The sequence below is a fragment of the Trematomus bernacchii genome, unplaced genomic scaffold (genome assembly GCF_902827165.1).
Source record: "Trematomus bernacchii unplaced genomic scaffold, fTreBer1.1, whole genome shotgun sequence".
In the NCBI taxonomy this organism is placed as follows: domain Eukaryota; kingdom Metazoa; phylum Chordata; class Actinopteri; order Perciformes; family Nototheniidae; genus Trematomus; species Trematomus bernacchii.
The window spans coordinates 73,094-96,954 of NW_022987549.1; the positions used below are offsets into that span (position 1 = coordinate 73,094).

A 23,861-nucleotide genomic window follows, 5' to 3' on the forward strand; every position below is an offset into this window, starting at 1 on the left:
TTAAAAAAAAATCACACAGAGCTTCTCATACCTTATCAGATCACATTCAGGCAAATTATTATTGTGCGATGTTTATTTCAACAGATAGCGTGACTTCCAGAAGTAGGCTTCTACAATCTCCTCACGGTGATTGCGACTTCAGGTCAAGAGTTAAAAACTCAGTCAACAAAATCTCTTTATCGTCACGTTTAATGAGCCTGATTATCCCCACAACAGTTTTGTGATGAGATACGGTCGTTCCAAATAATTAGTTGGAGGTCGCGTCTCTCTCCTCCTCTATCACCCACCATATAACAATTACAGACATTTTATACATTTAAAGCACCACGAAAGGTAACCGCATTAATCAATCTTATCATGATCTGCGGGGAATGCAACCCTTTTTTACACCTTTTGCAGCCTTTAATAGACGCACTGCAAGCTAACCGCATTAATCAATGTTATTTTGACTTGCAGGGAATTTACCCCATACATCTTTTACAGCGTTACAGCGTTCGTTGTTAGTGGGTCATAGGACGGGACTGAATACCCGCCTCTTATGAGCACTTTTGTGCCTTAGGTAAGGACTGAACTACCCGACTCTAAGCACTATTAATCTAATTTAACTAGAATATGTATTGTATTTCCCACCGTGACTAAAAACACTGAGAACGCTGCTGACAACTCTAAATTTTTTGGTATAATCAATCACAGATATTTGATAGTTAAAACAGGTGTCTGCTCACCTCTTGTATATTGCCATGGTCTTAGTTGTCACCAGTATCTCTGTGTCCTCCCCCTGGACTGGATTCTGTCCCCTGGCTGTCGGTGTCCCTTTCTAGAGATCAGCTCACAAACGTCGGGAGTCACCATTTGTTGGAGTAGAATACCTCTGCTACGCGCCGTTCGTTGGATGAGGCTGGATCTCTATTAAATTAAGAAAGGAATTGAAAACACCGGAATCAAAGTTATAACAAATTATCTGAGTTTACTTCTAGTAGGAAACCAAACACATATACAAGTTATACAGAGTACTCGAGTACTCCGGGCTTCAGGCCTGATGATGCGGTTTTACATGTAGACAGACCAGCTTTCAGAAAACGAGAAGTATGGACTCCAGGTTTGTGATGCGGTTTACCGTCTTCTAGCACCAGCTTTCAACAGACCAGAAGCATTTTACACTCAAAAACAACCGTATACATATCCCTATTTTGGGGCGGAGATGTGTTGAATTGTTCCCTTCCCCTTTTATTCGACAGCGAATTAGAGAGCCCCTGGGGAGGAGCTGTGTAAACTGCTCACCTCCCACAAGTGGTCTTACTGGTTGGATTCGCTTCTGGCCGGGTTCAATAGTTCTCACCAGAACTTGAAATTCCAAAGTCCCCTAAGGTCAAAAGTCAATTCTTATCTCCGTCCCGATCTCCCCTCCCTACCTTTTCCAGGGGAGTTATCTCATAAACTTTTCTTTTTAAAACAATTAAACCTTTAGTGCCCCCATAAAAAGAGACCCAAATCTACCTTAAAAAACAACATCTGGTGTGTTGAGGTGAAAGGGACAGGGTGTGTATATGACCCAGGAGTGTGATTACTTAAGACAGTTCAAACATGTTCACTAAAATACAATTCAAAATAATACATCTTTACTTCAATACAGTTTAGAATCATATCTTCTTACTTCAAAGGATGACCTTATTTTATCAACCTCAAACAGAAGCCGTTTGTTCTACAGTATTATCCCACTTAACGCTTAACACTTGACTATTTCGTTTTAACCTTTATATATACGGTCTATGGTTTTAACTTGGAGGCTACAAATAGCATCGTTAGCACCGATGTAGCTACCACTCGCTTACACGCTAACACATTCATTACGTAGCTGATTAAAATCATAAACACATAAATAAAGTACTCGAATTTCACTTACCGCAAAACGGCATTCATGCACCGTCTGTTTTAACCGCAGAGCGAGTCACAATAGTCCGATATATAAGCATGAAGAACAAACAAACACGGCCTGGGTCAAGTTGTGTTCCCTGGATGAACTGAGCAGGCAGAGTCCCTGTAGCTTCACGGAGACGGAGCAGCTAGCAGAGAGACAAGAAGCTAACAGCAGCAGTCATTTGACAGAGCTGTCACTCAATGTGACCACGCCCTAATTTATGCAAAAACTTTAAGACCTAATATAAATAAAAGGGTCGCGTTAGAAAACAATTCACTCACAGATTCATAATCATGAAGGTGGAATCTAACTATATCTATCATAATATTTATTGGATCCATGGGTAGAAACATGTTTTTTTAGGCTGTAAAATTGGGCATTTTAACATGGGGGTCGATGGAAATTGCTCCTTTCTGCAGTCAGCGCCTATCGGCCAATATATGAACTGCAGTTTGTGGCACTTCCGTATTGGCGTCCCGGCTCTTCCCCAGAGTTTGCCGCTTGGATCAGACATATGATGTGGAGGCTCCTGGAGCTCTTGATGTGAGAGATGATTCTGCTGGACAGGTCTTCACCACTCGATCTCCTCCTGAAGTACTCCTCCTTCTGGGCGTCAGTGAAGCCTCGTACTTCTGTTACCCTGTCCACACACTCAGGAGGGATCTGATTGGCCGCTGCAGGTCTGGAAGTTATCCAGACGAGAGCAGAGGGAAGCAGCTTCCCCCTGATGAGGTTTGTCAGCAGCACGTTGACTGAGGACTTCTGTGAGACATCAGACACAACCTTCTTGTTTCTGAAATCCAGAGAAAGTCTGCTTTCATCCAGGCCGTCAAAGATGAGCAGCACTTTGCAGACAGCCAGCTGCTCTGCTGTGACCTTCTGTAAGGTTGGATGGAAAACATGGAGCAGCCTGAGAAGACTGTACTGCTCACCTTTGATCAGGTTCAGCTCCCTGAAGGAGAGTGGGATCACCAGACTGACATCTTGGTTTTCCAAACCCTCGGCCCAGTCCAGAGTGAACTTCTGCACTGAGAAGGTTTTTCCAACTCCAGCGACTCCGTTGGTCAGGACCGCTTTGATGTGAGTCTGTTGGTCAGGTAAGGCTTTAAAGATGTCCTGGCACTTGATTGGAGTGTCATGGAGGCTCTCTTTCTTGGAAGCTGTCTCCAGCTGCCTCACCTCATGTTGGGTATTAACCTCTTCACTCTGGCCTTGTGTGATGTAGAGCTCAGTGAAGATCCTGTTGAGGAGGGTTTCACTTTGATCAGTTCCTTCAGTCACACGTTCACATCTCCTCCTCAGACTGAGCCTATGTTCATCTAAAACCTCCTGCAGACCACTATCTGCTGGAAGAGAAGGAAACAGGAGAGAATCAGGAAATGCTTTTGAGAATCTAACAATAAAACTAATAAAAACAGACTGAGTTTAAATGTTTTATAAACGTTTTAATGTCTATACTCTACAACAGAATTCCTCAACACACTCTCACTCCATAAACGTCCAGGAGCGACGCTTGGTCAGGGTCCCGAGGCGTGCAGTTGGGATGCTCCTAGGCTCCTTCAGCTTCATAAAGGGACGCAAATAGCTTTCAACTGATTGCAATGTATTCCCATCTGCGGCGGGATTTGACGCTCATGAAAGCACTGCATTCGTTTGTGTTGGCGGCTGTTAAAGGCAATGTGAGCGTCCATTCCCATTGGATAACGGGGAATTGTACACCCGGAAGAAGTATTCTCTTTACTGTCGATTGATTTTACAGTGATATTGTTCGAAGTACCCTACCTACTTCTGTCAACAGAACTTATTAAAATAAACTGTACCTTCATTTAATATTCAGCAATTATAATATCTCGACTGGTGTAGTGTTAAGATCAGTAGGTTTTGGTGTGCAACACTCTGTGTCATTTTCACTTTACATTCACATTTCTAGAGAACGTAATATTAGCCACATGTTAAATGCTAACCGGAGATGAAAGATTTTCAGAATAAAAGCTTGGCATTGAGATTTTATGAGAACTTCCGGGTTTTTCAGAATAAAACAGCTTTTAAAGGTATGTTTTAGACTAAATTATGCTATAAAACATTGATTTTAATTTCTAACAATATCTGCACTACTCATCAACTAAAAAACACCAGATTATCCTTGTTAATTACACAACATTGATTGGTTTAAATTGTGTGCAATGCTTTTGTATTTTTCCCGTTCGATTCGGAGAAACAAATATCTTTTCGGAGTTTAGGATGGCAGAAGACACTACACTACCCAGAATCCCCAGCTATCGTTTAGGACTACACCATGTGCTCTGGTTGACAAACCCTGTGATTAGTTCTCAAGCTCTGTGATTGGATGTTGGAGTGGCAGTGCGCGAAGTTTACAGCGTCAAACAGCACTTTGAAATGGAATGAAACCCCCCCCCCCCTTAGGTCACAGGCTCCTCCAACAGTGCAACACAATAAAATAGATACACAGAAAAAATAGTGCAAGTAAATACAAAAAGAAAAATAGTAAAATAGTAAAAAATTAAATAGTGCAATAAGAGTCTATATAAAAGTGATTGGAATATGATATATTAGACAAATCATTTCTAAGTAGCAGCCAGATGAATGTTATGGATGTTGTTTCACAGTTCAGGTGTTTAATAGTCTTCTGGCCTGTGGGATGAAGCTGTCCCTGAGTCTGGTGGTTTTAGTCCGGATGCTGCGGCACCGCCTGCCAGACGGCAGCAGACAGAACAGTTTGTGGCTGGGGTGATGGGGGTCTTTGATAATCCTGAGGGCTTTCTTTAAGGTTAACCTGGTATTTTTACTACATTTATTTTAGTTACTTTACAGATTTGGATTAATGATGTGAAATATAAACAACCCTTAAATCAGACTTTAGTTACACCTGAGTAAAATTCAGTGAAGGTGATTGTCAAGTGCAAACAATCAGGGGAGATATTTGATAGTTGGTGCTTGAGAAGACAAAGATCCTTATAAAGCATATTCATTACTCGTTATTCTCTAATTGTTCATCAAATACTGTATATAATGGCTATTTTGCACATCCCTTTCAAGATTTCAAGATTTTCAAAGGTTTATTGAAATATCATATACATAACTACGGTGTAGTTATGCAATGATGGTAAACTTGGGTCATAGGTTCCTCAACAAGAGATCTATCAATATGTGTGTACCTCCACCATTAAACTGTCATATTCTGCACATTTCTTATTCTATCTACATACATCTTATAAGAGTATAATAAATATGTATAATATCGGTTAAAATAAGTGCTTCAACATAGTTAACTTTGCAGGAAAGTTGATTGTCAAGTCCCAAAACAAACCATGCCATATATTAAACGTTAAGTACTTTGTCAGGCTTAATATAGATACCCCCAAAGCTTTTTGCTTACATGTATTTAAAAGAAGACCTTAACCTAAAGTATTATTTAATGTTTAAATAAAGCCTAATTAGTTTGTCTGTTTTGCACATCCTCCTATTAATATCTTTGTACATCCGGCACTAAACTGTTTTATTCTAGATACCATTTACAGTATCTTCTTGATATTTTCTATTCTATATTTCTATCATTGACCTTCTACTTTCCTCCTATTTTGTATATACTCTTAATATTGAAATGTTTTCATAAAATATAACACATTCAAAAGTGCTTTACAAAAATGAAATACATTAAGAAAAAGGCATTTTAAACAGTCATTAAAAAGCAACACAATCTACCTGCATTGCATTACTCTAAACGTGTAATAACGTGCTTTAACCAGTAGGTGGTTTGGGTTAAAAAGCTGTCAAGTTTACAGTGTTAACAAAATAAAATATACTGCTGTTTCCAGTTTAGTTTACGACGGATATATTTAGTTATTGTTTTAATATTTGTAACACAAAAGCGATGGAAAAAACCCACAGCAACACAGAAAAGATGGTCTTAACATGACCCAGCGGTCTAGTAGTTAATAAAAAACAATAATATCAAAACAAAATATGACTACTAACTTTATTGTGAAATTAAAACCGAACGGTAAAAGAATAGTTTCCGGTCTATTCTGAGCCCGATCTCTGTAGATAAATAAAGAACTACGACAGATGTGTAATATTTAATGCAGCCGAACCATTTATTACAATGCATTCATGTGATGACTTTCAAAGAGTAAAGCAAGCACTGCTGAATAAAGTATGATTTGATCTTTTACGAAACGTTTTTTTTCATATGGAATGCAGTTGGAGGTCAACCAATCACAGAGCTTGAGAACTAATCACGGGGTTTGTCAACCAGAGCACATGGTGTAGTCCTAAACGATAGCTGGGGATTCTGGGTAGTGTAGTGTCTTCTGCCATCCTAAACTCCGAAAAAAAACTTCCGGGTGTACAATTCTCCGTTATCCAATGGGAATGGATGCTCACATTGCCTTTAAATGCCGCTGACACAAACGAATGCCGTGCTTCCATGAGCGTCAAATCCCGCCGCAGATGGGAATACATTGCAATCAGTTGAAAGCTATTTGCGTCCCTTTATGAAGCTGAAGGAGCCTAGGAGCGTCCCAACTGCACGCCTCGGGACCCTGACCAAGGGTCGCTCCTGGACATTTATGGAGTGAGAGTGTGTTGAATACCTAATAAAAAAAACAAATGAACCAGGAAGAAGAATAAGACGCTGCATGTGTTCGGCCTCTTACCTCGTACAGAGCTGGTCTGACTGGCTGTCTGCAGGCCAGCTCTGGTTCTGGATCTTTCTCCACACTGGGGACAGGAGGGGTCTCCTGATGGAGGTCTCTGCTCCCAGTATGAGGTGATGCACTGTCTGCAGAACCAGTGTCCACAGCTGGTAGAGACTGGATCCTTCAGGACCAGTGGCGTTTTTATATGTACAAAAGTGGTGGGGCACAAAAAACTTAGATGTCTATATATAAGCTTCTGCAGTGACGTGCAGTGAGGTTCATGGCTGGTGAGGCACTGGCACTGACTCTTCAGGTTTACAAATATTATATTTTGACCTAAACCAAAATATAATATTATTTTCAAAAGCTTTTTTTGTCTGATGCTTCGATTAATTTTAAACAGACAGTTCAACAAAAGGATACCCAAAAAATGTCATTTTATCATTTAAATATTGAATTGTTCTCTCTTAGTAAGATCCCATTTTCAATAAAATGGCGGTCTTACCTTGACTTGAAGATGAAGTCCATTTGCCTATCCTTCTGGACAAACATTTCTATTACTTTTTTGTAAAAGTCCTCCTTATGTTCTTGTAGTTTCAAAAGTCTATCATAAATCTAATCCATAGATTTATGATAAAAAAATTATATAAGTAGGGTAGACATGTGGATGTTATCCGGCTAATCAAAACGTGCATTTATCTAACAGGTACGTTTCCCACAGATCTTATTTCGAGCTATTTTCTAAAATCCTCTGGAGAAATCTCATTGCTTTTTTGTGCTTACTTCCTGGTTTTAGGACGCGCCACTGCAGCTCTCTCGTCTCCTCTTCACACAGCACACTTTTCGCGGCACACGTACTTACAGCCAATCAGCTCTGAATGATTTGAGATGACGTATGGTGGGGATGGTAGCTCCATGCCCCTCTGGTCATTATTTTTTTGCCACACACATTTCATTACAAAATACTCTGAGCATGCGCAGTGAAGTTTTTACAGTCACCGTTGACTTCACAGCGAGAGGAAGGGGCATAATCAGGTTTTGTCCCACATGGCTCTAAACAGCTCAATAGGCACACACTGTGACTGTAGACACACTAATTAGAAGAACACAGACTAAAACAGCAATGTACAGACGAATCAGATGATTAAACATGATCTTAAAATATATTTTATATATTTTTTTATTTTTTTTTTTGCATTTTTGTAATCATTATTTGTAATACTTTCTGCTGACACTAGGTGGGGCTGTGCCCCACCTGCCCCTAATGACCAGTCGCCACTGTTCAGGACGTCCTGATTAGTTTAGACCCCCCCACTTTTACCATGTGGAAAGTCCGTGCATCGGTCTATCCACTCGCCGCTCTTTGTAGAGCGCTGTGTCAGTGCTTCATTATCAAATCCATTCCACTCAGAGACCTCGGGCTCAACAGCGCCCTCTGTGACTGGATCCTGAACTTCCTGACGGGCAGACCCCAGGCAGTGCGGGTGGGAAACATCACATCCTCCACCCTGATTCTAAACACCGGTGCCCCTCAAGGCTGCGTGCTCAGCCCTCTCCTCTACTCCCTGTTCACCCACGACTGCGTGGCCACACACAGCTCCAACACCATCGTGAAGTTTGCTGATGACACGACCGTCATCGGCCAGATCACAGACGATGACGAGACGGCGTACAGAGAGGAGGTCGAAAACCTGACATCTTGGTGCCAGGATAACAACCTCCATCTCAACATCAGCAAAACAAAGGAGCTGATTGTGGATTACAGGAAGCAGCAGGGAGTGGGACACGCCCCCATCGCCATCAATGGGACTACGGTGGAGAGAGTCAAAAGCTTCAGGTTCCTTGGGGTCCACATCACTGAGGACCTGACATGGTCTCTTCACACCACCACCATCACCAAGAAAGCTCGACAGCGGCTCTTCTTCCTCCGCAGGTTGAGGAGGTTCAAAATGGATTCCAGGATACTCTGCAACTTCTACAGGTGCACGATAGAGAGTATCCTGACTGGCAGCATGACGGCCTGGTACGGCAGCTGCACCGACCTCGATCGTAAGGCTTTACAGAGGGTGGTGAAAACTGCACAGCACATCACCAGGACGGAGCTGCCATCCATGGAGGACCTTTACTCCCAGCGGCTCAGGAAGAAATCACTACGGATTATCAAAGACCCCCATCACCCCAGCCACAAACTGTTCTTTCTGTTGTCGTCTGGCAGACGTTACCGCAGCATCCTGGCAAGGACAAGAAGATTCGGAGACAGTTTCTTCCCGTGGGCAGTGAGACTGTTAAAAGATTGAACTGTTGAAACAACTTCAAACATTCATCTGCTACTCAGTAGTATGTATCTAATACCTAATATATATATATATATCATTCCAATAACTTGTATATAGACTCGTACTGCACTATTCCACAACATCACTTTATTTTATTTTATAACTATTATTCTTTTTGTATTGCTCTTGCTCTTATTGTTATTATGTTATTATGTTGCATTGTTGGAGAAGCCTGTGACATAAGATTTTCAACTACATAATTACTCTGTAGCTATGTCAGATTGACAATAAAGAACCTTGAACCTTGAACTTGCTTATTGAGAGAATGCCCAAATCAATGAAACGCCAGGTTACGTACTGTAACCCTTGTTATATTAACACAGGCTACAAGTACTACCTTATCATGCAAGCATTCACCTACTGAGATTTCTATAGACGTAGCCGGCCCCGGGCGGGCCTACCTGAATGTGCGCGCATCTCACTTCCGTATAAAAGGAGGCCCCGCCTCCTGACCACCATCCTACACCACTCTTCAGATGCCCACTGTCAGACAATCCACCCTGTCTCAGCCTGTCTCTCTCAGGAGCCAAGCCTGGAGAGGACGGCCCAGAGTGGGTAACGCCCCGATTGCACCTGCCTCTTGAGACATCGCCCCCCCAGAACTGGGGCTACCAGGGCTGGCCCACCTTCATCTGTGTCACCTCTGAGTACCACGGAGCCCCGACGCAATCCGGTGCTACTAGGATGAGCGTCCACCCCCAAGGGCGGGTCGTCGCTCAGAGCCATGGAGAACCACAGGGCACAGTGGTTGTTGCACTGGCTGGCAAACAGATCCACTTCCGCTCACCCGAACTGGGCCCAGATCTGCTTCACCACCTCCGGGTGAACCGTCCATTCGCCTGGCAGGGGGCCGCCCCTCGACATGAGGTCGGCCCCCCTGTTCTCCAGTCCCGGGATATGGAGGGCTCTCAGAGATAACACCACCTCTGAAACCCATAACCACAGCCTCTCCGCTGTGGCCAACAAGGCGGCGGAGCGGACTCCGCCCGGCCTGTTGATATAATCCACTGTGGTGCTGTTGTCGCTCCTGACCATTACATGTCTCCCTTGAAATAGGGGCATGAAATGCTGGAGGACTAACACTACCGCCCGTAGCTCTAGGAGGTTGCTGTGTCGAGACTCTGTTAGAGCCCAGCGCCCACCTATAGCCCTCTTCAGGCAGGTCCCTCCCCATCCTGTTCTGGATGCGTCCGTGAACACTGTGATGTAGGAGGTCACCCGTCCCAGTGGAGACCCCTCCGGAGGTGATCCGGGGACCCCCTCCACTGAGGGATGGTCACCAGCCGCCGTTTGTGCCCCTTGGGATCCAAACGCAGGCTGGAGAACCACCTCTGCAGGCGGCGCATATGCAGTAACCCCTGCGGGACCACAATGTGAGCAGCCGTCATGAGACTCAAAGTCTGCATGACAGTTAAAGCTGTCACTGTCGCCCCCTGTCGCAGCCTGTGAACCGCCCGGAGAAGGGACGCACTTCTGCTCTCTGACAGGGTGGCGCGTAGCGCGCATGCATCGAACACCACTCCCAACTACAACGCCTGTTGGTGAGGTATGGGGGTGCTCTTTTTTCAATTGATCGCAAAGCCTAATTTGGTTAGGTGTGTGATCAATTGCGCTGTGCAAAGCATTGCCTGTTCCCTGGACCTGGCCATGACTATGAGGTCGTCTAGGTAAAAGAAAAAACTCTCATGCCGTGGACGCGCAGCGGTTGGAGCGCAGTGGCCACACATTTACTGAACGTGCGTGGGGATAGGGAGTAGCTGAACGGTAATCTGTTGTACTCGTAGGCTATCCCCTGGAAGGCAAAAACGCAGATACTTTCTGTGCCACTCTCACGAGGGCCGCGCGCCCACGTATTAACGCTGTATTTCCCATTCAACGGTGAAATGCATTAATCGGAGCTATTATACCAGGCAAGGTGTGTTTTCTGACAACAGCACGCCGGCAATAGCGTCTCTTGAACCCGCACAGTGCTTTGACAGCACACGGTTTATTCCACTCACGTGCACACGCCCACCTGCTGGCTCCCTATACTGGGGTTTACAGCAGGGGGCGGGGAGTGTAGGGCAGTGTTTCTTCCTCTGGGAATGGGCAAGAAGCAGCCACGCTGCATTACTCCTTATCCCGTGAGCAAGGAGATCGATCCAAAGAGCCCTTCCGTAAACACGGGGGCTCCCAGGAGATCAACACGGTCCTCTTTGGAAAATGCCATGCGGCGTGATCCCCCAGGGACATCACACGGCAGGCAGCGGTGGCGGCCTGTGATGAAGTAGGGTCGACCCTATATCATGTGAAGCCACCGAGCACCGGTCCCCGGGGGAACCGGGCCTGGTGCAAGGCCCGTGGACCAAGCTACTTATTCGGCCTTGCGGCCCAATAATTGCTCTGACCTGGTGAGGCGGGGGCATCTCTAGCAATGAGCGAGTAGCCCACACACAGGAGAGGGTCAATGTTAAATGATGTTGTGCAAAATGACAGGCTAAAACCCAGGAATAAGTGTTTGAAAGGCGGGGAAAAGTTGTTTAAAATAGTCTGACACTACCAGGGCTCATCACTGTACTTTACAAGCCAGGAAAAGTGATTGAATCCTGGGTATACATTTTTTAAATAGTCTGATACCTCCAGGGTGCATCACCGCACTTTACAAGCCAGGGAAGGTGCCTGAATCCTGGGTAAACATTGTTTAATTGTTTAAGTGTTTTAAAATGTATGGAACAGTGTTTTGTCACTTTCAAAACTCTCCCGTCATTGGCCGGAGAAATCGGGTCGATTTTGTATTCAATCTCACCGTTAATATTCCAGTGAGACGAAGTACGTCCAATGACCGGAGGGATCCCATGTTAATTTTGTCCGAAAACCGGAGCATTCCCTTGCGTACATAAGGAGTTGTTTCTACAACAAGGAGGAGGAGAGCTCTCTCCTGTCAGACAAATCTTATAACGTCAGCTCAGGGAGGTAAAGGACTCTCTGAGTGTTCAGATAGTTCACTTTAGTCTAAGTTATCTCATGTAAACAAGTATTTCCAAGGCACACCTTTTATATGATCATTATACAAAACTAGAGAATGCAATTCCTGAAGAAATTGCTAGTGGGAATGCTTTATGCTGAAAAGCTGACGCTAAACTGCTATGCTGAAATGTAATGTGTAAGAAGAAAGTGAAGAATTTAGATTGAAATGATACATGAACACTGGGGGCTTGAATGTGTGATGAGTGAAGAAAAGAAAGTAAAAAGGCTTGGAAAAGCAGCAGAATATTTGAACTGCAAACTTTTGAACTAACTTGATGGTGAATGATCTGTCACCATGGCAACGGCATTTGATGACACCCCATAATACGCTTAGATGCGTTGATGGCTGCATCATTACCAAACCTGTGAAGTTTTGGGCCGTTTGGAACATTTTCACTGAAGTTATGAGAAAACCGTGTTTCATGGCGAGCATTGTGTTGCCATGGCAACGGCATTTGAAGAAACCCCATAATTGACGTAGAGTTGTTGAGGGCTGGACCGGTGACATACAAGCGAAGTTTGGGGGGCGATCGGACCGTTTCCATTGGACTTACAGCGACATCGTGCTTCATGGCGAGTGATCTGTCGCCATGGCAACGGCATTTGATGACACCCCATAATACGCTTAGATGCGTTGATGGCTGCATCGTTACCAAACCTGTGAAGTTTTGGGCCGTTTGAAGCATTTTCACTGAAGTTATGAGAAAACTGTGTTTCATGGCGAGCATTGTGTTGCCATGGCAACGGCATTTGAAGAAATCTCAAAACTGTCTCGTAGATGTCTTCACGGCTGGACTGTTAGCACACACGTGAATTTTGAGCACTTTTTCAACATTTTCATAGGAGTTAAAGGGACATCGTGTTTTATGGCGAGGGATGCGTTTCCATGGAAGCGGCATATGGTGAGATTTCAGATTTGGCGTAGAGCTGTTGAGGCATGGACATGTGTGTTTGTGAGAGAGTGCGTGCGTGCGTGCATGCGTGCGTGCGTCCGTCCGTGCGTGTGTGTGTATGAAATGAACAGTTAGAACTGACTGCTGTCAGTTGGAGTGATGACATCATCGTGTTCCATAACACAGGTGTTTATAGTTGAGCTAACGAGCTATGTAGAGATCAAAGGTTTGCATTGTTCTGAATGAGAGATAAACCTCTTACATGTGAACGTTTTGTGGAAGAACCATAACAGATATCTGTGAAATTTCAAAACGTGAAGCATGTCAAGGAAGTTGAGTATCTGAAGTGTAATTTGTGTGTACTTTCGGGTAAATAATGTGGCCTTTTTGGCAGTTTAACTAAAGGTGTGCGGCAGCTGCTGTGAGGAAATATCAGCCTGAAATTACAATGGGTTTTAATGGAAACATGTTGAACGTTTTTGTCACTTCATGCCCTCAAGAGGCATTTTATTTAATTATTTTTGCTTAATTATTTGTCATTTTTCAAGCTACGAGATGTTTTCCTACGTTTGTCATGAAAAATTATGTCTCAGGAATGTAGGGTTTGGGAATTATGGCAGTTTTGAAAAAAAATATCAAGGCAAATTTCAAGTTTTCCTACCCTCTAGCTGTGACATCACGCACTCTAGTTAATGTTAAAATCTGAAGAAAGCCTCTTTACCAAGGTCTGAACAATGTTTAATATCTCTAAAAGTAAGAATCAGATTTAAAAGTTGTGTTACACGAATAATGTCAGAAAGATGTGTAACATTTTAAAGTTGGAATGAGGTTTCTGAGTGAAAGTATGAATGAACAGTTAGCAGTTGAAGTCGCATGAAGATTGTTCAAGTCTGAAGATTTTCTCCATTGACTTCAATGGTTAAAAATGTGATGAATTATGGGATGTATCTCTGGAATTATGAAAGTTATGAAAAATCCAAATGATAGCGATCGATTCCCGACCGAGCTGAATGTTTTGATGTTTGAACGGAGTTTCTGCGATGTTGAATGTGGGAGGAGAAGTGGTGCAAAGTTCCGGCGGAATAATAATAATTTTGTCCGTAGAGGAACATATAGTTGGAATGCTGTATCAGCATTCCAACTAATTAATGAATGTGTTAGAAACCAGATCCTGGTGTTAACTCTCACCCTGTTGTTCTCCTCCTGTCGAGCTGTAAAATGGTGTCTGGCAGTCTGACAAGTCTGACTTCATACTTTCACTTTCAACTTCCCTCACCTGTCTGCAGCTCCTCCCTCTGATTCATAACCAGCCTTATCAGCTGAAGCACTTCACATACATCACTTTGTTCAGTGAGATAGAAAAAGACATGCAGCTAAAAACAAGCTCAACAAAGTTATCAAAAGGACACAACATCCACACATCAGCGTCCATAGGATATCATTAAATCTGCTTTATATAACAAACAATGAACAGCGACTTAAATAAAAACACAAAGCTAAATTTAACTAATTTACAAGATGTGCCAAAATCAGGGCTGAAATAGAGATTTCACCTCCAGCAAGTTGGAAGGAGGAAAAGTGTTTTCAATAGGGGCAGAGAAACAGGAGAGAAGCAGGCTGCAGCACCTCACTGAAAAGTGTTTTAAATAGAAGGAAAGTGTGCAGGGATGCTCAAATACGTGTTCATGCAGCCCCTAAATAATGGTAATACTGATACACAGGAGGGCTCCAGGGAGCGCATCACCCAACATGAGCACAGTGCATTCACAGTAGAAAATACGATAAATAAAGGCAAATCAATTGATTTAAAGTGCGGGGAGGCTCCACACCAGGCACAGGTACATTCCTACATCCCCACAATAGTGACACTGATGATTTAAAGTCGTTTCAGCTGGGAAAAAGAGTGCTAAAAGTCTGATAAAATCTGCTAAAAGTCTGATAACTGTCTGCTAAAAGTCTGCTAAAAGTCTGATAACAGTGTAGTAAAAGTCTGATTGTTTCAGAGACCCATAGTAATGATACAATAAACCATTTACATCTAAAAGTATTGATTAAAATTCATTTTTAGGGGGAAAAGTGCAGATGAGGCATTTTGGTATTTTGGGCAAAACACTTCACCCAGAGCCGTATAATAGAAGAGTTACGACATCTCCGTTCACTCCAATGGACCAGTTTTTTTACAGCAATGGCGGACCGTGGAGCCGTCAATAGTTCCCCGGAAGTTAGCTTGCCGCTGACTTCCGGGGAACTATTGCGACCAGCAACACAGTTGTAGCATAATAGACCATTCGTGATGGACTTTTAAAGGTAAGAAGACGTTTAAAGATTTATATTGCAGATATTATCAGCACATCTGAGTCAAATGAACATGTGTATTAAAGGATGTTAGTGGATTATCCCTAAATCAGTAGATTTAGGGAACGTTTACAGATAACAGATTAGGCTAGGATACCGGATAAAGTTAGCAACACACGGTAACCATAAACAGCCTATTAATCCGTTCTCCTAATGTTATTTCATCCAACGTTGTGGAATTAGAGAAAAAGGGCTTCTAAACGTGATTTTTTTGTGGGGTGGAGGAATATAATATTAGTTAAATATAACATTGGGGCACGTGTGATTGTAATGAGTGGAGGTGGAGAAATGACGATCTCCATTTTGGAGTAGGCCTACAAGCTAGTATAATAAAGTTAACGTTACACAATAATAAGGAAGAGAGCTATTTGATATGAATTTAGAGTGCATATTTGAGACTTCCAAACAGTAAACAAAAACGTAATTTATGGGTGAGTGTTTTTAGTGTATTCTGTTGATTATTACCTCTCTGTATTATGTTGCAGCACAGCTGATTTTGAAATGATGGCAAAGTGAGAGTGAAAACACAAGGTACATTTAATACTACTGTTGTATATAAGTAAGCATACTAAACATGTATTCTATCACTGTATTATATAAGTAATCTTGTTAGTGTATATTAGTAACCTACTGTATGGCAGGTGGAGGGGCAGTGATGTTACAGGTGGAGGACTTACTGGACATGTATACACTCATGACATACTGTACGTAAAATACGACCAAGAATGTGAGACAACTTTATACAAATTCATATCACATCCATTACTGATGCCATTTGTCATACTTTGTTAAACTCACAAATAATAAAGTTCCATAACTTTGGAAACAAAGACCACACCTTATCTCCCCAAGGCAATTTCCCATCCAATAGGTGTGCTATATAGGTGTGGATAACCCTTTCTCCTGTCAAGAACCAGAGGGGGATTCAATAGAGCCTGAATACCTGCACTGAGACCCTCACCCTGCACCCTGAGTCTCAACTCTCAGAGTTCTTCAAGCCTTTCCCTGTTATTTGTATTAAACCAAACATTAAGCTTCCCAATGGTGTGGTCTTCGTTTTGTGGAAAAAGTGCAAATGCAGTGTTTGAATATGATTACCTCACATATTTTGTTGCGGCTGTCTGTTTTGATTGTTAAATTGCTCCTGCTGACTTGAGCTAGCCTTTTTTTCCTCCTCTCTGTGTCAGTGGGGAAGCCGTACATTCTGATTCTTACTCCTTTCTCTGAGCTATTGGAGCATCCCCAGGCAGCACAGCAAACCATGGTGGAGACGATATGCCAGGACAACACGGAGGAAAAGGCACAGACAAACTGCATGACATGCTATTCAATGTTTATTGAATTCCATGTATTTACAATGGATGTTCCTAAAACAACACTTTTAACGTCATAATCGTGTTGCTGCTAGTCCATTGATAGTCACCTGTTGGTCTCCTGTCCTTTCTGAAAGTCATAAAGAGTACATTAGTCATTTAGATTACTTATGTCCTCAAGTACCATGGGATTACTGAAACCACCATGAATTAAAAAAATGGTAGAAATTAATCTAATCTAAATTTTGAAGCATTCCTTGCCATCCCCTCCCTCTAAATATATCAATAAACATTAGGAAGTGATGCTCCTGACTACCATACCTGTTTAAGAAGATAATATTTCTTTTAAATAATTCAAAGCAATACACAACAGCAACAGGCTCTTTAACCAAGGCAACAGCCTAACATGTATATGTTAACAAGTAAACTAGCTGTTCACACTATTCCTAATATTATCCATAAATATTAGCAGATTCTATTTATTTTTTAAAACATATTGATGAAAATACATACACATATCGGTATGTTGTATAAATATTGCAAATCAAGATCTTTATTCACTACTTATTACCAAAAATCGTAGTTCTATCTCCGGTAATCATGCATTCATATGTCCCGCCACGAACTTCCGGGGAACTATTGACTCTCCCTGAACCACGTGACGATCAAGCATTTTGGACTTCCGCTGTCATAACTCTCTCTCTATATGGCGCTGACTTCACCCAACCCTGTATATATATATATGCCATTAAAAACTGTGCAATTTATACCTGGCTGCTAAATCCTCAGAACTGTTACAGGATGTGTATTTTGTCAATTGTATAACTTTTTATTTTATTATATTTTTTAGCTTTAATACTTTTGTTTGCATGTAACATATGTAACATTAAGCTGTCAGTGGCTCTTTTCTGCTGTAACAATGTAAATGTACCCTATGTGGGACTAATAAAGGTTTTCTGATTCTGATCTGATTCTGAACTACGATGCTCAACAGCTCGCTAAACAGAACTTTGACGTTGGTATCAGTTTGGTTTCCCACCAATCACGGGAGTATTGTGTATAGAAAGGGTTGAGTTATATTTCTCGCGCTACCTAACATCCATGAAGGCAACATGACAGAGGGAGGGCTGTCACTCAGGATGCCAAACTACTCTTTGGTAAGCCCCGCCCCCCCCAAGCAACATCAGGGCTAAAAGTTTGAAAGCGAAAAAAAAAGATCTGAAAGCGAAAAAACGGTGAAATCTGAAAAAACAAGATTTGAAACTGAAAAAATTATTGTTTTGAATCTGAAAACGGAAAATCTGCAACTGAAAAAAATAAGGATTCAAATATCTAAATAAGTATAAAAGGAGTGGAGCTGTCTTTTTATGAAAAGTAATTAAGCTTAAAATTTCAAGCACTTTATCCAAAATTCAAGCACTTTTCAAACCTTGAAAACACCACATGAAATTTAAAGCATTTTCAAGGATTTCCAGCACCCGTACGAACCCTGTAAATTAATTTGCAACCAAGTGCACCAAGCAAGTGCTTCAGTATCAGGAGACATCAAATCATATCTCACCTTAGCTGATATTTGTTTTTGAATGTATACTTCCACCCCACCTCCATATGCATTCATGTCCCTTCTAAATACAGTATACTATACCCATCAATGTCCACTGCAGCGTCATTAAATGTGTCATCTAAGTGAATTTCAGATATTGCCAACAAATGAATACAACATGATGATATTTCCTGTATCTCAGACACTTTATTTCTTAGACTACAAATATTTATATGAGCCAATTTAAACCCTTTACTTCGTAACTTACTTGACATTAAGATAGCAGTTTAAACGTTAACTCATGCTCTCTTCCTGTAACCTAATTTCAACCACGCACACCATCACATACATAACCCAACATTTAAATGCACATAGATTGCTATACATGTGCATAGTCACTCACTCAATTAGACGAGCCACCCGGCAGCTTCACTGCAGTCCCGATCCAGTTTTGTTTGTCTATTGAAGGTTATGATGAGCGTTGCGGGGAACAGTAGTCCATGCCTCACCTCAGCCTCAACCATAGATCTTATTTCAGGCGTCTAACCAAAAGAAGTTTAAAAAAAACATTGACTTCTAGCAGGGGAGTAAGAAGTGGTAAAATGCTAACTAATTTCCGGAATTTGGACTCATTCCTGCACCAGTATATTCAGCGTGATGCTGTACCTAATTGGGAAAATGGCCTTCTTCAGTGCCTACATGCGTAACTCAGGATCTAACACTGTATCGCAAAAAAAGGACAATCAAAACAGCTCAGCTCAAAATGTCTACTTAGTACCCCAAAAAAAGAAAGGATTCTTATTCTTTATTAGGGTCCCCATTAGCACTAGCATGAGCATTGGCTATTCTTCCTGGGGTCCTCACACACACAAAACATACATAAACATACATACAACCAAACTAAAACTAAACTAAACAGCTCATAATTTCATGCAATTCACAATGATATGAAGTGAAAACTAAAATGGTCATCCACTTTTAGCCATCATAAGGCCAAACAAAAGAATACAAATAATTCTACATAATAATACATACAGGGCAGGCACAGTTCAATTTTACTTTATAATACTGAGATAATTTTTTAGCAACCTTTTGAAATGTACTTGAGAATGTTCCTGAATGATGTGGACCGGTAAAGTGATCCAGCTCACCATGGCTCTGTAAATGACTGTTTTCTGTTTCATACTGGATTTAGATTTTGGGTAATACGAACCTTCCTTCTATTGCATGACATGTTTGATAGTTATGTTGAGCATACCTACAATAAACCTCTGTGATAATATATGTGGTGAGTGAGTCACTGTAACATTTCTGACAAAAAGTAACAAAGCATAAGTGGACCTCTGTCTGACACTTAACCAATTCAGTGTCTCCAGCATTTCAGTGACTCTGGTTCTGTAGGAGCACTGCAGTGCACATCGTGCTGCCTTATTTTGTGCTACTTGTAATTTGTTTAAGTCTTTCTCTGCAGCACTAGACCAAATTACAAAACAATAATCAAGCTGCGACAGAACCAATGCATCCAAAACCTGTCTAGTGACATCTAGTGGCAAATACTTGTGACACACCCCTTCCCATTTGACATACATATTGCAATATTATGAGAAACCTCAAGACAAGAATGGGTGAAAGCACAAACAACAGAAGAAAATATAATAAATCACATTTAACAATCATTTCTTAAACCAAAATGTGAAAGTTATATCCCTTGAAATCCTGAATCCAAAAGATTGAAATCTACAAACCACATTAGTTGAGGTTTGTAACTCAAGGTGCAAGGTTCAAGGTTCTTTATTGTCAAACTAACATAGCTACAGAGTAATTATGTCGTTGAAAATCTTAGGTCACAGGCTTCAATAATACAGATAAGCAGACAATATTAAAACAATATTGTAACTGTAACAACATGTAAGTCCACGTGTGTACAGAGAGAGTATTTAGAAGCAACTCATGAGTTTATTTTGAGCACAACGTCACGTCCGTTAATTCCACAACGACACACATGGATTAACATCGATTTAATACATTAATGTAGCCTTTGTTTCTGCTAAAAGAGGTGTCGACCAGCTGGGGCAACAAGAACATCGGCGAAATCGAGTGTGACTATTAAAAAATAAATCATTATTATATTAATATTGACAATAACAACCGACCGTCATGGTAGAGCATTTGCTTGGCATTTCCGGGTATTTCTCCACTGGTTGGGCGATGTTAACAATACCGTGTAACTGTCACGTTTGAAGGGACGAAATCGTGACATCTTCACGTCTCCCAGCATGGTAAATCGTCACATGTTCACGTCTTGCCGTGATACCGGTTGGCTGCAAAGTTTTCCAGGTCGGATGCGTAAGACTAAAAACAAGGCTTTCAAAGGAGGTATAATTTAATTTTGGTTTAGTATTGATAAGAAAAGATGGCTGCATCTCCACCTCCTCGGCCAGTGCCTCGAGCAATATGAGTATTGATATGGCTGGGTGGAGTGGCCTCATTTATGCTGACATATTCTTCATGTCGTAACCAAGTTTCAGTGAGACAGCATATATCAATATTATAATCTGATATTAAATCATTTACCAATATTGCTTTAGATGCTAGAGATCTTATGTTTAAGAGACCACATTTAATCTTCCTGTTTTGTTGCACTGTAGTAGTTGTTACATTTACTTTTATTAGGTTATTATGTATGACATGACCTCTATATTTAAATTGTCCTTGGGCAGACACACACACCGTTAATATTGGGTATTTTATTGGGAATATGGGAGTGCACTTTAGCCCGTTGACAGGCCACGCATGAGTCGACCTAGGATCATGTCCTTTTTAAGCCCTTGCCACACAAACTTCTGCGACACCAACTTCACGGACGGTTTCCCACCGGGGTGGGAAAGGTTGTGAACGCCTCAAAAACGGGTCCGTACCACTTCGCAGATACCAGCGGTCGAGCCTGGCCCGTGGATATGTCACACCACAGCTTCGCACCCGAGTCACCGACCGTCATCTCCTCCAGGTGTAATCCTGTGTCCGAGGCCTTGAGGGTCTGGACCCCGTGGTCAGAGGCCTGGTCCGTGCCCATGCCCATTAAGAATTTGCTTTAACCCCGCTGATAAAAATAGATTATTATAAAAACATCTAAATTGAAATACTAGATACTAAAAAAATATATATATATTTTTAAAAACATACTTTTTTCAAAAAATGAAGCTAGATATTGCTACCGTTGTAGGAATGTAATCCTACACACCAGTACTTGTGCATTATTTACATGAGATTTGTTTTAAAAATCACATAAAATACCTTAACTATGTGATTTAGAGTTAAACATTTAAACTCTAAAGGCAGCTAGCTGATCGACCAGTTGTATTTATGTAACCGGCAGCATTTACTTAATTTTTTAACTAAATAAGTGGGTTTTATTTCATTTTTTTTTTTAAAGAAAAATATTATTTTATTAATCGATCTTTGACAAAACAGCTCCCAACTCATCTATGCTTTCTCTCTGTGCCATTTTATAACCATACAAATGTGTAATGTGCCAAACAAGCGAGCACATCACACAAGGAATAATATTATTTTAATTAGAATGAACAAATCCTGCGGCACCTTGCACCCTCACCTATAATACTTCATATACATGCCCTGTTAAATACTGTAAAAACTAGAAAACACGAGACATTCTCTCAGAATTGTCTTTATTTTTACGTTTGTGTGCAGGCCTGTCTTCTGTCTTACACTTCTGTCTTTTGTCCACCAGGTGGCAGCCTTGCACCTGGGAATGACTGACTGCTGATTGTGCAAAGGTGTTAGAAATGTATAATAATGCAAGTGTTTCTGTCTGCTGTGAAAACATGTTTCCCCCCTGCTGACAGTTTGCACATGTTAACAATTCTGAAAATCTGAAACAACAAAACTCCAAACTGCTCGGCAAGGCAGCTTTCAACACAAGGCACACATTTAAAAACAGTCATTAAAAAGCAAGATGAATTCAATAAGCATATGAATAACACAGGTATAATATTCATGAACACAGTGCAGTGAGAGATATGAACAGGTAAACATTGTTTACTTGTTATCATCCAATAAATAATTATAAATCACATTTCCGCAAAGGCTTATAGGCACGAATCTGATGATTTAGCAGAATCATTTCCCCTGAACAAAACTGCAGAGAGGAGGCTGAGATGATGTTTGAGTTATCAGACAAATGATTGTGTCCATGCAATACGAGCATGATATACAAACAGTCGTCATGCTGTGTGAACCATACAACTGCAACCTGTTGAAAACAACCTGTACTTTCAATTTAAAGAAAGAAAGAGAGCAAATCGTACATAATTAGGTACATTTGAAAATACAACGTTGCCTAAGAGCCTTAAGGCTTACACATCATTCAGTTATCATGAATAAAAACAACCCTACGTGTTTGGATTCAAAGAGTCCGAACAGAACATCCTCTTCAGGTGTTTAGAGATTTCTTTCATGTTGAGTCCGTATATGATAGGATTAAAGAGAGGATGATACAACAGCATTTGTAAAGTCATTATTAAACGTACAGTTTTTGGAAAGTCATCTTCCAGTTTATCCGTGACGACATCATAAATAATCAAACAGGAGAAGTTGATCAGAACCAGCAGGTGGGGGAAACAGGTCTGAGCTGCTTTCCTCCTGACCTCTGCAGAGCTTCGGTAGGCTATTATAAATATCTGAGTGTACGTATAGAGTATGAAAAGCACCGGGAGAAAGGACATGTTAATCAGAACGACCACACCGAACACAGCCATGGCCTTCGACCTCACACAGTGCAGTTTGTTAATCAGGTTGTTGCAAAAGACTCCTTTGGATGTAGAACCACAGAAAGCGGTGTTATCACTGAATGCTACCGGCACTGCTACATGACAGGCAGGAAGAACCCAGGATAAAACCAGACAGACAGTAACAGTTCTTTTTCTCATGATAATTGGATATTGCAGAGGTTTACATATAGACACATATCTGTCATAGGACATGGCTGCCAACAGTAAAAACTCTGAGCTAGATAAAGAGTAATACAGAAAAATCTGAACGTGACAGGCTGAATGAGATATGATCTGTTTCTCTGATAAAAAGTCAATCAGAAGCTTTGGGTAGACGTTAGTGCTGAACAGAACAGAGTTAATCAACAAAGCTGCAATGAACATGTACATGGGCTCATGGAGGTTTCTGTGTAAAGCAATGATGCACACAATAGTGGAATTACTGCAGATGATCAGAACATAAACTGTAAACATGATCACAAAATACAGATATCTATATCTCTGCACTTCCACATGACCATCAAGAGTTATATATGTCACATTATATTCACCAGCCATTAATAGTTTCTAAAAAAGATAATGCAATTGTATAAAACAAGGCAGATTACGTGCATTAAACACATGAATTAAAAACATACAACCTGTCGTGTGCTGTGTGTTGACGCACCAGCACTGTATGATGCAGAAAGTGGTCTGTTGGCTCAGTGGATTCTGTTTATAAGATAATACCCTCAATAGATCTCATTTGAATGCTTCACCAAGATCTACAAACATGTAAACAACTTGAAGATAGAGGTAGGCCTGTAGACAGGAGCACCAATCAGGGTGAGGGCCATGTTTCTGGAGACCTTTACAATGACCTTTACCCTCTGGTGTTTCTGTTCAAATGTAACGGGTCTGTTTTATCTGCTCTTACATTACCACGAAAACGACTAATCATGACCACATTTTATTTAACACCATTTTAAGCATTAAACAATGTGCCAGTCGACTGGTTCACACGAATAACTGCAGTGAATATACAGAGAATAGACACTGAAAATGTATTG

At 41.3% G+C, this 23,861-nt stretch overlaps 1 protein-coding gene across 1 annotated transcript; it reads right to left on the reverse strand.

Annotated features, from left to right (window-relative positions):
• Positions 1-22,434: 22,434 nt before the first annotated feature.
• Positions 22,435-23,370, reverse strand: LOC117476969 (olfactory receptor 13C2-like). The gene has a single exon (XM_034123654.1). It carries the CDS (start codon positions 23,368-23,370, stop codon positions 22,435-22,437), a length of 936 nt encoding a protein of 311 aa, XP_033979545.1.
• Positions 23,371-23,861: the final 491 nt, after the last annotated feature.

Bases quoted from the DNA above. Each gene is read 5' to 3' on its own strand.
- LOC117476969 (XM_034123654.1), bottom strand. From the start codon at position 23,370: ATGGCTGGTGAATATAATGTGACATATATAACTCTTGATGGTCATGTG.